This window comes from Rosa chinensis, chromosome 4 (genome assembly GCF_002994745.2).
Source record: "Rosa chinensis cultivar Old Blush chromosome 4, RchiOBHm-V2, whole genome shotgun sequence".
Classification (NCBI taxonomy): Eukaryota; Viridiplantae; Streptophyta; class Magnoliopsida; order Rosales; family Rosaceae; genus Rosa; species Rosa chinensis.
The window spans coordinates 50,136,551-50,153,080 of NC_037091.1; the positions used below are offsets into that span (position 1 = coordinate 50,136,551).

At 43.5% G+C, this 16,530-nt stretch overlaps 2 protein-coding genes across 2 annotated transcripts in view; one reads left to right on the forward strand and one right to left on the reverse strand.

Moving 5' to 3' along the window:
• LOC112196661 (GTP-binding protein SAR1A) overlaps nucleotides 1-15,478 on the forward strand; it is a 39,904-nt gene extending 24,426 nt beyond the window's left edge. The window contains exon 3 of the mRNA XM_024337070.2: nucleotides 15,274-15,478. Coding sequence (XP_024192838.1) covers nucleotides 15,274-15,478 — 205 coding nt within the window. The remainder of the gene's footprint in view (nucleotides 1-15,273) is intronic.
• Nucleotides 9,206-10,586, reverse strand: LOC121052960. Its single transcript, XM_040519168.1, has 2 exons — nucleotides 10,481-10,586; nucleotides 9,206-10,375 (listed from the first exon to the last, which is right to left on the reverse strand). The coding sequence occupies exons 1-2, from the start codon at nucleotides 10,500-10,502 to the stop codon at nucleotides 9,318-9,320; spliced, it is 1,080 nt and encodes a 359-aa protein (XP_040375102.1). The 5' UTR covers nucleotides 10,503-10,586; the 3' UTR covers nucleotides 9,206-9,317.
• Nucleotides 15,479-16,530: the final 1,052 nt, after the last annotated feature.

The following is a 16,530-nucleotide window of genomic DNA, read 5'->3' on the forward strand; positions in this document are numbered from 1 at the left end:
TGTTGAAGCAGCAGAGGCCGAAGCCAACCGCTGAAGCTATCCGAGACCCTAGTTTTTTTTTTTCTGCTTTCCCCTTTTTGTTTGTAGCCGCTGAGGCGCATCAGTTTGTAAAGAATTTTGGGGCGTAACATAAATTTCTGACTTGGTTTGCCATGATGTATGTGTAGTGTTTTTGAGTTATATTTTTCTTTTGTCGATCAATGGAACATTAAAGGAATTAAGATTGGTCCAAGTGCACCTCGTAGCGGACGAGGTCCGCCGACGATTGCTGGCGTTGCCAGTTGCCCTCAGTGCTAGACTTGGTAACAATGGTCTGAATAATTCCTCGTTTCATTGATAGCTGACTGATCAGTGTACAAAAGCGGGGTAGTACCCGTTGGGTAGCTTCCCTTAGCTAAATATTTGAACAAAATAATTAGCTAAGTCAAGATGCTCCTGGGTAGGGTTCTGACTATTTGTAGTAATACCGAAGGTGTTCAGTATTCCAAGGGCGGGCCGATGTGACGCCGTCCTTGTCCATTAAGTAGAAGGTGCCTGGGCTAACGACTTCCACAATTTTGTACGGGCCTTCCCAAGTTGGGCGGAGTTTAGTCGGCGGCGGAATGACTTCCTTCATGACCGAGTCCCCAGCTGGAGGTTCCGGGCCTTGACTCTGGCGTTGTAGAAACGTGATACCCGTTGTTTGTTTTGTAGATTGTGTAAGTGGGCCTTGCGTCTTTTCTCTTCCAGGAGGTCGTTGTCCAAGTTGACGCCAGCGCTGTTGTTCTCTGGGCAGTAGCCTTCGACTCTAGCGGTAGGTTGAGTAACTTCAATGGGTAAGACAGCCTCTGTGCCGAACATCATACAAAAAGGAGTTTCTCCGGTGGCGGAGGTTGGAGTTGTTCGTATGGCCCACAGAACCTCTGGGAGCTTTTCCGCCCATAAACCCTTGGCGTTGTCGAGCTTCTTTTTTAACAACTTTTTGATTATCTTATTTGCCGCTTCGACTTGGCCGTTGGTCTGGGGGTGGGCGACAGATGCAAACCTCAACTTGGTGCCTAAGTTGGTGGTGAAGGAGATGAGCTCGTCATTGTTGAACTGTGTGCCGTTGTCTGTAATGATTGTGTGTGGGACACCGTAGCGGCAGTAGATATTCTTCCAAAGGAAGCGAATTACCTTGGCGGTAGTTATTGCCGTCAGTGGCTCTGCCTCTATCCACTTGCTGTTGTAATCGATGGCAACAATGATGTATTTGAATTGACCCTTGGCAGTTTGGAATTTTCCCATCAGATCAAGGCCCCACGTGGAATGAATCCATGGGCCCACGATGATTGACAGTGGTTCCGCTGGTGCGTGTGGGAGATCTGCAAACTGTTGGCATTTGTGGCAAGACCTCGAAATCTGCCGGGCGTCATCACCAAGTGTGGGCCAGAAGTATCCTTGTCGCATTGTGCGATTGGCCAGGGATCTGGCGCCCGAGTGGTTTCCGCATTCCCCGCCATGGATTTCCGCTAGGACAACCCTTCCTTCCTCTGGGGTTAGACAGCGGAGGTTAGGATGGGTGAACCCCTGGCGGTAGAGCTTGCCGTGCTGGATGTTGTAGCGGGTTGCTCTTCGCTGGAGTTGTCTTGCCTGTACCTTGTCTTCTGGCAACGTTCCGTTGCGTTTATATGTAATGATCTCGTCCATCCAGCTGGGGTTGACCTGAACGTTGAAGATTTCCGCCAGGGTCTTTGTGATACTTGGCTTGTCAAGATACTCCACCCTTGTGTCCGCTGGACTCTGATGCGGTTGGGCGGTTGCCAGTCTCGCCAGTGAATCAGCCTTGGCGTTCTTTTCCCTGGGGATTTGTGTGATTGTGTGAAATTTGAATTTCTTTAGCAACGTTTTTACGTACCCCAAATATGCCGCTAGCTGCTGGTCCTTGGCTTGGAAGCTGTCGTTGACCTGATTGACGACTAGTTGAGAGTCGCTGAATATGTTGACGTTGTCAGCTCCGGAGTCGATGGTGAGGAGTAGACCGGCTATGAGCGCCTCGTACTCCGCCATATTGTTTGAAGCTTTGAAGTTGAATTTCAACGCGTACTCTGCGTTCAGTCCCCCGGGTCCGGTTAAGATGACTCCGGCGCCGCTGGCCTTGGCACAGGCGGATCCGTCCACGTGGAGGTTCCAATCAGACTGTGGGGGAGTTGTTTCTGCACTGGCTACTATTTCTGTTGCGGACTTTGTTTGAGTACTGGGTTCTGGCTAACGCTCGGTAAGTTCAGCGATGAAGTCCGCTACTGCCTGGCCCTTCATGGCGGCTCTTGGCTTGTAATCTATGTCAAATTCACTGAGCTCGATGGCCCACTTGCTGAGGCGCCCTGAATGTTCAGGGTTCTGCATCACCTGTCTCAGCGGTTGATTAGTTAGCACATGGATTGTGTGCGCTTGAAAATATTGGCGGAGGCGCCTGGCGGCAACAATGAGTGCGAGAGCTAGCTGCTCCAAGGGTGGATATCTTGTTTCTGCCCCGTTCATGCCTCTGCCGGCGTAGAAAACTGGGAGCTCGTCCTGTCCCTCCCGCCGGACAATGGCGCAGCTCACCGCCGATATCGATACCGCTAGGTATATGAACAGTGTCTCTCCTTGCACAGGGATAGAGAGTAGTGGGACTTCCGCTAGGTAATCCTTCAAGCCCTGAAATGCCGTCTGACATTCTGGGTTCCAGTTGATGACTTTCTTGTGGGTCGTTTTGAGGAGTTTGAAAAATGGGGCACACCTATCAGTGAGCTTGGAGATGAATCGAGAAAGGGTGGTTAACTTGCCTTGGAGGCACTGGACATGTACCTTATACTCAGGGTCCGCCAGGTCGAGTATGGCCTGTACCTTGTCCGGGTTAGCCTCGATTCCTCGTTCACTGACGATATAACCCAGAAATTTGCTGGCGGTGACGCCAAAGAAGCATTTTTCTGGGTTGAGGCGCATGCCATAGGCCAGGAGGATAGTAACTATGATCTTGAGGTTTGCCACATGTCCGCTGGCCTTTATACTCTTGACCAACATGTCGTCCACGTAGACTTCGATTATCTTGCCCAAATGTTCAGCGAACATAGCATTCATCAACCGCTGATAAGTTGCACCGGCGTTCTTCAGACCGAAAGGCATAACGTTGTAGCAGTACAAGCCTTTGTCGGTGGTGAAGGTGGTACACTCCTGATCGCTGGGATGCATCCTGATCTGATTGTAGCCGGAGAAAGCGTCCATCATGCTGAGGAGTTCGTGCCCGGCTGTTGCGTCAACCAGCTGATCAATGCGTGGTAGAGGGAAACTGTCCTTTGGGCACGCCTTGTTGAGATTTTTGAAGTCGACACACATCCGCCACTTGCCGCTAGGTTTCTTGACCATGACCAGGTTGGAGATCCACTGGGGATAGACTACCTGGCGGATGAATCCCATGCCCTGGAGCTTGGCGACCTCCTCCCCTATGGCGCGGTGTTTCTCCTCGTCAAAGGCCCTCCGCTTCTGCTTGATAGGATAGAAGGATGGCTTGATGGTTAGCTTGTGTGTGATGATTTCAGGAGAGATACCTGGCATGTCTGCATATGACCATGCAAAGACGGCGGCGTTGTCCCGTAGGAATTGAGTGAGTTCTGCCGCCACCTCTGGGTCTAGCTGAGCTCCTATGCGGACTGTCCGCTCTGGGTGCTCGTCGGAGATGCTGATGACCTTCAACGATGTTTCTGGATTGACCGGTTCCTTCTTCACATATTTCTTCTCCTCATCCCTAGGATCCTCGAAGATATCTGGTGGCGGTGCCTAATTTCCTACCGTTAGGATTTCGTGGCGGCGGGTTGACCGCGCAATGGTGGTTGAGTAGAATTCTCTTGCCAATTGCTGACTTCCCTTGACACAGCCCGTGTCGTTGGGTGTGGGGAACTTCATGAGAAGCATGTATCCGGCGATGATGCATTTGAGCTTGTTGAGTGCCGGCCGTCCTATGATGGCGTTATACGAACTGAAACAATCCACAATTATAAATTCAGTATGTACCTCCGCCATACATGGACTGAAGCAGATGGTTAACCGCATGTAGTCAGAACCCAGCGGTTGAGTGATATCGCCGGAGAAGCTAAGCAATGGCTCATGGTCTTGTAGTAGTTTCTTGTTCCGCTTAAGGTTGCTGTAACAACCGCTGAATATGACATTGACAGCAGATCCGCTATCCACCAGGATTCTTCCCACTGACCATCTGTCGAGAATGGCATCGATCAGAAATGGGTCGTCATGGGGTAGATGTGCTCCGCGCTCCTCCTCCTCTGAGAAGGTGATGGGCTCCCAACTAGACTTTGGGAGTTTGGCGGATCTCTCGTAGCGGATGTTACAGACTTCCTTTGGGTGATTTGCGCGTGCGTAACGCTTTCTTGCCCTGTGAGACATGTTGGTGATTAGAGCCCCGCCATCGATGGTGTTGATGCGGCCTAGTGGCTCAATGTTGGCAATTACAGGTGGCGGTTGGCGCACCTTGAATTGATCCATCTTGCCGTCACGGTACAAGGTCTCAATGGCCGTTTTGAGAGCGTTGCAATTGTTGGTATTGTGACCGCTGTCCTCGTGGTATTTGCACCACATGCCGGTGTTTCTTGGCTTGCCCTTTTTGGGGAATTTCGGTGGGGGTGGCGGTGGTATCCGATCCTTGCACTGATTGTAAATTTCCTCGTACGAGGCTGTGAGGACCGTAAATACAACATACCGTTGAGAGGACTCCGTCTGCTTGTTGCGATTGTCCCCATGGGATGGGCGGTTGCCCTTGTAATGGTTGTCTTTCTGCCTCTTGCTTTGATAACTGCCCTGTTGCCACTCCCTCTTCTTGTCAGCTGGCTGTGCAGTGGGGGCCTTGCTGGCGGTCTCCTGATGGCTGGAGGAGGGTTGAGATGATTTTGTTGGTGTTGCTGGTGGTGGTGGGGTTTCTCCATATGTGATAAACTCTGCCTGGGCATGAATGACCGCCTCACTCATAAGGTGATCATACGCCGCGTTTGGATGATTGTAGTTGAGGTGATAGAGGAATGGTCCCTTGAGGAGTCCCTGCTTGAAAGCCGCCGAAGCCATTGTTTTGTCGAGATCGCGGCACTGAGATGCTGCCGCCCGCCATCTTGTGACGAATGCCTTCAATGATTCGTCCCCTCCCTGCCGGACGCCAAACAACTGGCTCGTGTTGTGATGACCGGCGGACAACAAGATGAATCGAGAGAGGAAAGCATGAGATAATGCCTGGAATGAGCCGATGGACCCTGGCGGACACTCGAAAAACCAACTCATTGCCTCACTATCCAGCGTTTCGCTGAACAAGTGGCACAGGGTGGCGTCATCAAATCCCTTGTTGTTGGTGACCTTCTTGAACGTGTCCATGTGGACGAAGGGATCGGTCTTACCGCTATAATGTGACATTTTTGGGGTCTTTGCAAACGCTGGTCTGACAGCTTGCAAAATTGTAGCGGTGAATGGTCCTGGCCTGGACGCGAAGAGTGGGTTTGGGGCTGGCGCCGGGGTGCCTGCCTCTGCCAGGATTAGCCTCTGTTCTAACTGCTGTATTCTCTCCAAAATTTGGGCGGTTGCGTTGCCAGCGGGGCCTGCTCGGGCGCTCCGCGGAACTGACCCTCGCCCGGGAATGGGTAGATTGCCCTCAGTCCTTGTTCTGGTCCTCGAGGGTGGGTGCGCAGCGATGACTCCGCCTCCTGCTCCAACAGTTGGGGGACGGGGGGTGGTCCCATTCCTGCCAGCTCAGGTGGGTTTAGCGGTACCTGCATTTGCACAATGGGTCCTATACCAGCGGTAGGCCGGCTGTGTCTGGTGCTGTGTGACTGCTCACTTCGTGCTGGGTTGGCGTTTGCGTCCAGCGCCCGCTTTAGATCGTCGAAACGTGTCATCAGCGTGGCCACCTGCTCTTGGGCCTCAGCCTTTTCCTTGCGTTCCTGCTCGCGCTCTCTGTTTACTTTGTGGAGGTCCGCTAGCGCCAGCTCATACAAGGCGGTGAGGTCCTGACCTGGGGGGCGGCTGCTGCTTGGATTTGTTTCACCGCCAGGGTTGACCGGGGTGCTGAATAGTGCGCGGTTGATGCTTACCGCTGGGTGGGCGGGTTGGGGAACGGCGGACTGGTCTGCCTGCTCCTCGACATTTCCCCCGCTATCGTTAGTCATGGTAATTGTGATGGGATGACCTTTTGTTCAAGGTTTCCCACAGACGGCGCCAATGTTAATGTCTAAAAGTCTAGCGGTAGCTGGACTTTAGTTAACCCTGATCCGGCGGGCGGACCGATACTTCTGCTGTTAGTGATTCCCGTCACCTGTCAAGTAAAATACAATGGGCGTCAGAGGGAGACCGCGCTGGGCGGTCTTCAACTCTCCGATGCCTAAGTTAGTCAATGTATTTATGTTGACAAAGTAACAGTAGGTAAGTATTGAATGCGTAATAAATGAGGAGAGAGGAGAGGACCTTTTATAGGTGAGGAAGAGGATGATCTTCTCCTTGTTTTCGATGTGGGACTGATGTGCTTCGGTTCCCAGTTTAAGTAGCCTCTGATGCCAACTTGACACGGCGCGTGGCGGCGCGTCGGCGGTGCTTTGGGGTTGATCCGGGGCTCAGGCGGTAACCCGGCTAGCTGTCTTTACGCCAGTCACCTATATGGTGGGCGTTGATACCCCTGGCGGTACCGTGAGTCTGGCTCATTATAGCTAATTATGCTTGCAAATGCACATGTATGTACAATTTATAAGATTAATTTCTAAAGAAAAAACTGTATTAGAAAAAATCTTACCCTTTTTGGCTAACCAATTTTTATAGCCAGTGCAGTCCTTTTTCATGTGTCCTACTCTTTTGCAAAAGTAGCACTTGAACCTAAATGGCCTATTTTCCTTGGCCACTGCAGCTGTTGAACTCTTAGTTATGGCTTTGATAGGCTTGAGCTTATTTTGGGGCTTTTTCCTTTTAGGCTTCTCAATGAGGTTAATGGTTGTAGCAGGTTCCTTTTCTTCCTTGATCCTAGATTCTTCATCCACACAGATGGATATAAGTTCATCTAGAGTCCAGTTTCCCTTTTGAGAGTTGTAACTGGTCCTAAGATGACTAAAACTGTTAGGCAAGGAATGTAGTGCATAATGCACTACCTGCTCATCCCTAACCCCCATCAAGAGCTCCCTGAGTCTGCCATTTATATTGATCATCTTCATAATATGCTCTCTAACTCCCCCTGAACCCATGTACTTCAAACCATGAAACTCCTTGGTTAGCCTAGCAGCTTCTGCCTTTTCACTTTCTTTAAACTTAGCACTTATGAGTTCCAAAAAATCTGATGCTAGCTCAGGTTCTTCTATACTTCCTCTGAAAGTCTTGGACATAGAGGTACGAATGAGGTTCTTAGCCATTCTATTGGATCTATGCCACTTCTTGTAAAGATCAGTTTCCTTCTTAGTGCTCTTTTCAGTTAACTCTTCAGGTTTGTCCTCAGTGAAGCAATAGTCTATGTTCTCATGCATTCCCATATAGTTCTCTACAGAATCTAGCCAAGCTCTATAGTTGGTTCCAGTTAGCATCAAGACACTGTTCAAGTTCATGTAAGAGTTACCTAAGGAGCAAAACAAAAATTCGTGTGAGTTCTCAATTTGTAAAGAAAATAACTTTTAAGTTTTCTGTGTTTTATTTAGCTTTAAGCAACCAAAACAAGAATATACAGAAAACCTAAACAATCCATACTTGCATTCATATCAGTCCATAACCAAAAATAATGTTAAGCAACACTTTTGAGCAGAAGCATAACATCCTGGAGTTCTTTATCAATATACCATGTTCAATGAAAACAAGTTATCCAAAGAAATTTATCCACATCTTTAGACAGAAGAAAAATTTCTAAGTATCCATATTTATTTTCATCAAGCACGCATATTGCTGTTTTGTATTCTAAAACCATACTTGACCACTTCTTTGGAAGATAAAACTGAAGCATAGTTTTAAAACACAAAACACAATTTCAGTTTTGTTACTCGATCAGTTACATGGTCAGTGACCTGACCAGTTACGTGGTCAGTGACATGACCAGTTACGTGGTCAGTGACATGACCAGTTACATGGTCAGTGACCTGATCATTGTTTTCTGCCAACATCAATGAAGAATGCTTTGTGCATCATAATCACTTATGCCAACAGAAAACCACAAAACTCATGAGCTTTTAACTTTATATTCTACCCAGATTCATCCTTGTAAGAAAATTAAGCTCTCGTATCTGTCAATTTTAATTGTGTAAACAAATTCTGGGAGATTTTGTTCTTCATGCAATTTTACACAATCACAGATACAATACCATATCATCAATCAATTCATCATGCATATTCAAGCACAATCAAAATTGTTTCGATTCCAAGAAACCACAGAACAATCAAGAAATTGTAAATTTCATCCGGTCACCATCTACTCTAACCTAACGCACGCCGGGAATGCAACTAGTGTTCTTGAGCACAATCAAAATTCAATTATCATGCTATGAATCGAAATCAATTTCCATAGAAAAACCTGTTTTTGCTTTTTTCCCCAATTTGCTGCTAAAAATCACAGTGGAAGCGTGAATTTCATAATTAACCAGATGCAGCAATCGACTTAAGTAACTTACTTTGATCAGTTACATGGTCAGTGAATTGGTCAGTCACTTGACCCGTAAAGCAAAAACCTTTTTTTTTTTTTTTTTTTTTTTTTTTTTTTTTTTTTTTGTATTTGTTTGGCAAAACCCTAAAACGATTTTGATATATGTGAGCCTATGCTCTGATACCAATTGTTAAAAACCATATACATGCTCACAATATATGCACACAATCATAAAAGGGATTAAGGCTTACCTTCAACAATCACTGGCATGGATTCCATCTTATGCTACAAACACGAACACTGAATATGGCCTTCTGTTACTTACCAACTTGCTTCTCAATGGACAGAACAATATGCAAAACGTCGGTAGTAATCAGGGACCAATTCATCTGTATATATAGGAGACTTAACCCTCAAGAAGCTTCCCATTAAAGCTATCCATATCGGTTTAGGTTTCCTAGTTAGATTCTTAATGTAACACTTCATTGTAATCTTTCTTGCAGACTAAGAATAGGATTACTTACCTTAATGAATAGATACACTGCTTCATTAAGTTACAAGTATTGATTTACTATTTGTATCCATGTTAAACTAGGATTGATATTAAGCTAATCATCAATTACTTTATGATGATATGTGTTATGTCCATATTTGATCTTACATATGAAACTCATAAAATTTTCAGAAACGACTAATTACGAACTCAGAAAAACGAAAGAATTTCTCATAATGGGAGCTGATGCCATTCCAGAAAGACAGGCAAGTTTGATGCGCTCTGCAAACCACAGAGACTCAGAATAAAATCAACAATCCACTTGAAGAGACCAATAAGGAATGGCGACCTGAGCTCGTGATGCTTTGTGATATTTCTGTCCTCCAAGTTTTGATCTTCTAAGCAATAATTATCTTTAATGTAGTATATGGAATTTCGTCGGACCCTAGGATAGTTTGAAGTCGAAACAGAGATCGAATGCATGTCATCCACGAATAAAGCCTCATCTCCGATGTCTTCTACTTCAACTTGCTTCTCAATGGATCCATCTCCCTCGTTGAACACTACCTTGTAAACAATGAATAATGCTTCTTCAATGGAAGCATCATGGGGCTGCCTTCTTCTTCTTCTTTGAATGGTCAATAAGTCTCCCTTAGTTGACTCCACAAGATACACGCAATAGTCAGCAAGGTTGTATATCGAAGGAGTAAGTTGCTTTGCTTGTCCTGGGTTATCAACATTCACTGACACAATCTCTCCCGAATAGCCTATTGCATAGACTCGGCCTTTATAAAATATAGCATCAAAAATATCTGATGGTGCTTCTATGAAATGCCAACGCCCGTGGCTTGCATTGAACAAAGCCAATGCCAACACATGGTCATCAGTGCAGTAGAGAGCTAAAACCATATAATTATCCGGATTCAGAGCTGGATCTGCAGACAAGATAACCCTGTAGACTATATTTTGGCAGCGATGTTTTACAGCTTCCGAGATCTCTTCTTTCAAGGGAGGGAGGCGAATAGGGCTTGATTTTCTGAAAGGGTTTCGGAGTGCTATAACCACACCTTGGTTGGTCAGTTCATCTACTGTGGCCAACCAACCATGGCTAGAACCACAACACCACTTGGTACGAGGAGGCAGTCCTGGTAACTCACCATTGTTGTACACTTCTCCTTCGGAAACACTGTAGAGTGTTGTTTGTGTTTTGTTACGGACCAAAAGCATGGGAGGAGGAACAAGTTCCTTAGTATGCCAGCGGCCGTGTTGGTTTGCTTGTTTATATTGAACTGAATGAGAAAAACACAGTCACAAGGATCAAATCACAATTAACATAAACACATACAAAAATCAATATCAATATGAACTAGTACTGCATGGCTTAAGCAAATTACCTGATTCACTGATGGTAGACATCTCGAGCAGCAACTGGATGAACTCGTACAACTTCACAAATCAAGGGCTTCTCCTCTTCTCTGGTCTCAAGCTCCTTCAAATGCTTATTGTTCCAGAGAGAGCATATATATGGACCTTAAGCACCTTTTTTATATTGGATGATAAACCTTAAGAGTCCTCCCATAAAGGAATTTCCTAAGAATCAAGTCACCCTAATAATTATCCTAATGTATTGCATATTCATAGACTTAATGAACTTATAATCTAAGTAAGGTTAGGAAACCTAAGAGTTGATAAACGTCACACTTTAGGTATCTAGGTCTAGTCCTAAGAATCAAGTCATCCTAATAATTATCCTAATGTATTACATATTCATAGGAAACCTAGCTAAGAGTTGATAAACGTCACACGTACTTTAGGTATCTAGGTCATATGTTGAATACATCTCCTATTAATTTAGAATAAATGTTTTAACCAGGATGAGTTCAATTCAAGTTCTAACAGATTATATGAGAAAATTCCACTGCTTGCAAATGGCCGCAAAACAAACATGGTCAGCCGGCTCAAACATCTTATCAAGAGTCGGAAACACGATGGGTCAGAGGAAGATTTTCCCACTTTGCTGTTGCACAAGTACATGGTTCTTGAGACTCACCGTGATTGCTCTCTTTGAACGATTTCATATCATACAATCTGATGCTAGGTGATAAAGCAAGCACATGGTTCTTGAGACTCACTGTGAATATTGCTCTCTTCGAACGATTTCATATCATACAATTTGATGCTAGGTGATAAAATAATTTAGGGTTCACATCCAAAACTAATTGGCAATGGATGGAGTGGCCCATGCCAAATTCTTATAAACTCATAAGTAAGGTCTCATTTTTCCCATGTGGGATTTAGACTCTCAACACGCCCTAGCACGTGTGGTGAATTTTCAAGCCATACACGTGGACAACTTACCCCCACGTGTGGTGAATTTTCAAACCATACACGTGGACAACTCATATTGGGTGACGTGGAGCCAATGTGGCCGCAATGTATGCACACGTGGGATAACCCGCTCTGGTACCATGATAAAATAATCTGGAGTTTACATCCAAAACCAATTGACATTAATAGATAGAGTGACCCAAATCCTAATTAACCCATAGGTAAGGTCCCATTTTTCTCATGTGGGATTTATACTCTCAACACTAGGTTCCCTCCCATCAGCTTGAGGGGAGTTGTTAAGGGTAAAAGTGTATTTTGTCAACTCCTTTTCTATAATATAAATAGCTGTACTTGACTCTTGTATAAATGGCAGGTAGTACTCTCATTCTTGATTGAATACAGACCTCCTCCTTCATTTTCTTTCCTTCTTTTCAAGAAATTATAAAGAGCTTTTGGCTAGTATTTTCTGATTTTGAAAGAATTAGCTCATAGGATTCCTGCAAGACCAATGATTATTGTGGAAAGCCGTTATCATCTTCCATCCGTTTGATGTATATATCTTCCTATCTACAATTAGACGAAAAGAAAATTGAAGGACCACAACGAATAATGGGTATGCAAAGAAGTTAATAACAATTTGGGCTAGCGATTTATAACGTGAAACAATCTAAAACCGCATCCTCCTACAAAAATAAAGACATCCTATGAGATGCAGAATTTGATTTTTTTTTTTTTTTTAAAATTGAAGGAGGTCAGACTTTATTGATAATCGAGAAAAAATCTCAGGGTACAACTTTTTAAATAAGAAAAAAGAAGCAACAAGTGCATCAAAAATTCAAGAAAATAACAATACAGCAATAGCGCATGCGCTGTTTTACCACTATGGATTATTGCCATGTAGTGAATTTTGTAGTCAATGGTATGACTACCCAAGCATATCCAACTCACAAAATGACAAAAGTCAATTTGAAGAAGAATAGAGGGCAATCTTCCATCAAAAAATCGAAGCCGGCCAAGGGTGTCAAAACATGGTCATGTTGACATACCGCATACGATCTCTTTCTAACATATGCCATAATCCCGGGTCCTCGACCCAATACAAATACACATCATAATCCCAAAACCAATGCAATAATTGGAAGGGAGCCCAAGAGAAAATTTGTATCACAGTTCTTGATCAGATCCAAGACCCATTCGGATCCCATATCCGGATCTAGCCCAGACTCGTCCACCAAACCCAGCACCATGCATTGCATAGAGTCTAAAGGCGTCCAAACCTTCCGCCACCGACGAACTAACTGTCCACCAAACTACTCGGTGGCTTGCTGCCTGCAACACTGTCTGTGCCGCTCAGTCGTCGAAAGTCATCAACTGCCAAGAAGAAGTTGATGTCATCACAAGCCGCGAACCCATAATCTGGTAGTAGCATCGTCAGGTGATCCGAGCATCTGGTGGCAGAAAAGACTGGAGATCTACCACCAACAAGACGGACTCCACCACTATCATCAAAATCTAATTTCAGCCCGCCTTCAATGACCTCCGCCACGACCGCCGAAGTAGCGAATTGACAACCACCCCAATTTTGCTAGAGAAGGCAATCACCGCCACAAACGACAGGAACCCAACCACTGATCCCTGCTCTCGCAGCCATCAAGCCTTATGTCGACTACTATAACAATCCAGATCCCATACCGCTCGGATTCCACTCCACCGGACAGCCTCTATCACCCTTCACTGCCGACCCAGCACTCTCTTGGTTCTCCAATAAACTAACACTAGGACCAAGATTCCCCTCAACACACACTGTGCCCACGACCACAACGAAGGCAAACACGACGAGGCGGAATCATGAAGAAAGCTCCATGAATGGAGAAGGTGTAGGACGCGACGGACTCATAGATACGCTGCACAACAAACCCTAGCAGAGCGTTGGGTCTATAGATGTAGATTTAAAAGAAGAGATCAATGACCTATTTAAAATATGAAAAAATTTTCATCCCTATACGAATAAGGAAATCCCAGGCAATGCAAAGGGGTACTGAACTAGAAAATTCTAAAGATCTGGGAATTGTCTATATCATGTAGAGGTGCATGGCTCGACCCATTCTTAAGGACTGGATTGGGCCGAGTTACATTGGCTCATGAAATTAGGAAAGGCTGAAAAGATTAGGACACTATTGAATGCCACCTTTAGAATTTTATTACCATTTTATTCATTTACTCATTTGATTTAGACCTGTAAATTGACCAGATTTTGATCCGGACCCGCTCTAGATCCGTGGCTATTGGAGGGGTTTGGATTGAAAATTTTGATCCGTTGATCCGTTAATAATCCGAATCCGTTAACCTGTTTATTTAACGGATCAAATATGGATTCAGGTCGATCCGATCTATTAATGATCCGGTCTGATTTCATAATAATAAAATATTATTTTTTATTAATACATTATTATTTTTTGAAAAATATAAATATAAATTATTAATAATTTCTTAATACAATTTTTTTGCAAAAACCTAAAGGATGGTCTTCAGTCAATTAGTCCATCACCCAAGAAGCATTATTGATAAAGACTTTGTTTAGTTTACCAAAAAGCTAAGAAGGTTGTAGAAGCACAATTAATCTCATACGCATCTCCTGACGTCTCTCTTAATTTATCGGGCGTAGGGAATATCTTGATAATGTAATTCTAATTTCAGTGATACTCTTCATGTTGTTTTAATATTTTATGAGGTACCATAATATAAATTTAATATTACTATTTAGAAATAAAAAATAAAAATAAAAGAACCAAACCCCCTATTATATGATTTATATCTAGCCTAAAATGCATCGGCACCAATATGGGTAAACATGAGGTTACCATCTATTAATAAACAAATGCATACACACTATTATAAGTAATAGTGAGACCATGCAAGTACACACCCAGCCCAAATATCTCCCACAGACACCATTACCCGATTAGTGCCCAGAAAATGGTGGCCTTAGCCCACTTTTGTGGTAGTGAGGTTTCCCAACTCAAGCTGGATCGGGAAGGTGGACATATAATAGACAACCTATTACTAAGAAAGAAACACACCTAGACGTTGTCTAAATCGATTTTAGAAATTTCTCTACTCCAGTAAGAAAGCAGACACGTTTGGCATTATGGAGCTCCTACATTCTTGGGTTACTGAATAGAAAGACTAAGAACTTGTTCTTAAGGCTTGATAATAGTGGAAAGACGGGGTTGTCTAGAAATTTCTCTACTCCAGTAAGAAAGCAGACACGTTTGGCATTATGGAGCTCCTACATTCTTGGGGTTACTGAATAGAAAGACTAAGATCTTGTTCTTAGGGCTTGATAATAGTGGAAAGACGGGGGTTTTCTGTGGTACTTGGATGTATATCATATACTCATTTTACAACTAATTGAACCAAAATTATAATTTAATTGAACCAAATCTACAACATTAACAACAAAGTTATCACATTCGTTTTATACATTTACATAGAATTGAACCAAATTATCACATCGACAACAATTTGTTTATAAACATGTAAAAATATCATAGGTCCAGTAATTGCCTCTAAAAGAACTAAAATTACCCAAAAATGACTCTCTACTACAAATTTGTTGTCATATCTATAAATATGGGTATCACATACATGAAGGTACCTTAGAATTTACCATGGAGAGACCACATTGTGTAACTTACTTGAATGTGGGAGGGTAATACAAAGTGAACCTACTCAGCAACCAAACTCACGCACTCTGACTATAGGGAATGTTAACTTCACCACCTTTGACTATTATGCCAGTGTGGATGCTGTAGTCTACATGGTTGATGCTAATGACGGGGAGATTTGCGGAATCAAGAAAGGAGCTCGATGCTCTTGTCTCCGAGGAGTCACTGGAAATGGTGCCATTTCTTATATTGGGAAACCAGATTCACATACCTCAAGCTGCCTCAGAGGATGAGCTGAGTTATTCAATGGGTGTGACCAAGTACAACCTCCGCCCCCTTGAGGTGTTCATGTGCAGCATTGCCCGCAAAATGGGTTATGGCGAAGGATTTAGGTAGATGACTCAATACACCAAATAGGCAAAAGGATCCACAAGGGCTTATGTACGTGGGAATTATTGGTCGGAGTGGATAGTGTTCGGGATTCCCCACCCCCCCCCCCCCCCCCCCCCCCCCCCCCCCATTCATCATAGATGATCTCTGTTAGTTTAATTTTTCACTATGTAATTTTATTTTTTTGAGAGAACATTATGTAATTCTATTAGTTCAAGAAATATTTACAAACAATATGAGAATATTTTGATGAAAAAATAAAAACATGCAATTTTGATAAAAAATAGTTTGCTATTTTGATTTGATTTGATTTTCTGTTTTTGTTTTTGTTTTTATGGGGATCTACTTTTCACAGAATTAAAGTATGAATTGTAGTTGGTTTATAATTTTAGTTATAATCTCTATTTTTGTTCCAAAATTGGATCCCAAACGATGTGGACATGCCACATCATTGCTTTTCTGGAATTTAATTTCCAACATGTCTCTCTCAATAGAGATTAAATTTTTCAATAATAACTTTTAAAATAGCAATAAGAGGAGGAGGAAGAAGAAGAGACCCTAAAACTTGATATCCATAACTCAAGGCATGCGGGAAGAGAATTTTCAGACTTGCTGGAATTGTATTCCAGCTATGAGCTATGTGCTATATGAGTTTCGATCGCTTCTTTCATCATCATGTGTGTTGTAGTTGGTATGGAGGAGGAAGATATATAGCTATGGAAGATGATTTGGAATTGTGGTTCTTATTATTCTATACATGTTCACTCATATCCTTCAAATCATAACTTCCATTGAAACTGAAAAACTACGGCAGTTGTTTCATGAATATATACGTGTGTATGTGGTGTAATTCTTTTTCTTTTCTTTTTTTGTTAATAAAAGTCTACTACCCGCATCCGTGGCAGAGCCATGGAAGTAGCTTTCAAGAGGCTAGGGGTCAATTCTTCTGCTGCTGTTGAAATCATTATTAATTTCTTTTATAAATGATATTATTAATTTTTTTTATAATGATAAAATTACAAGAGGGAAATATATATTGCTGGAAATTATTACGTCTA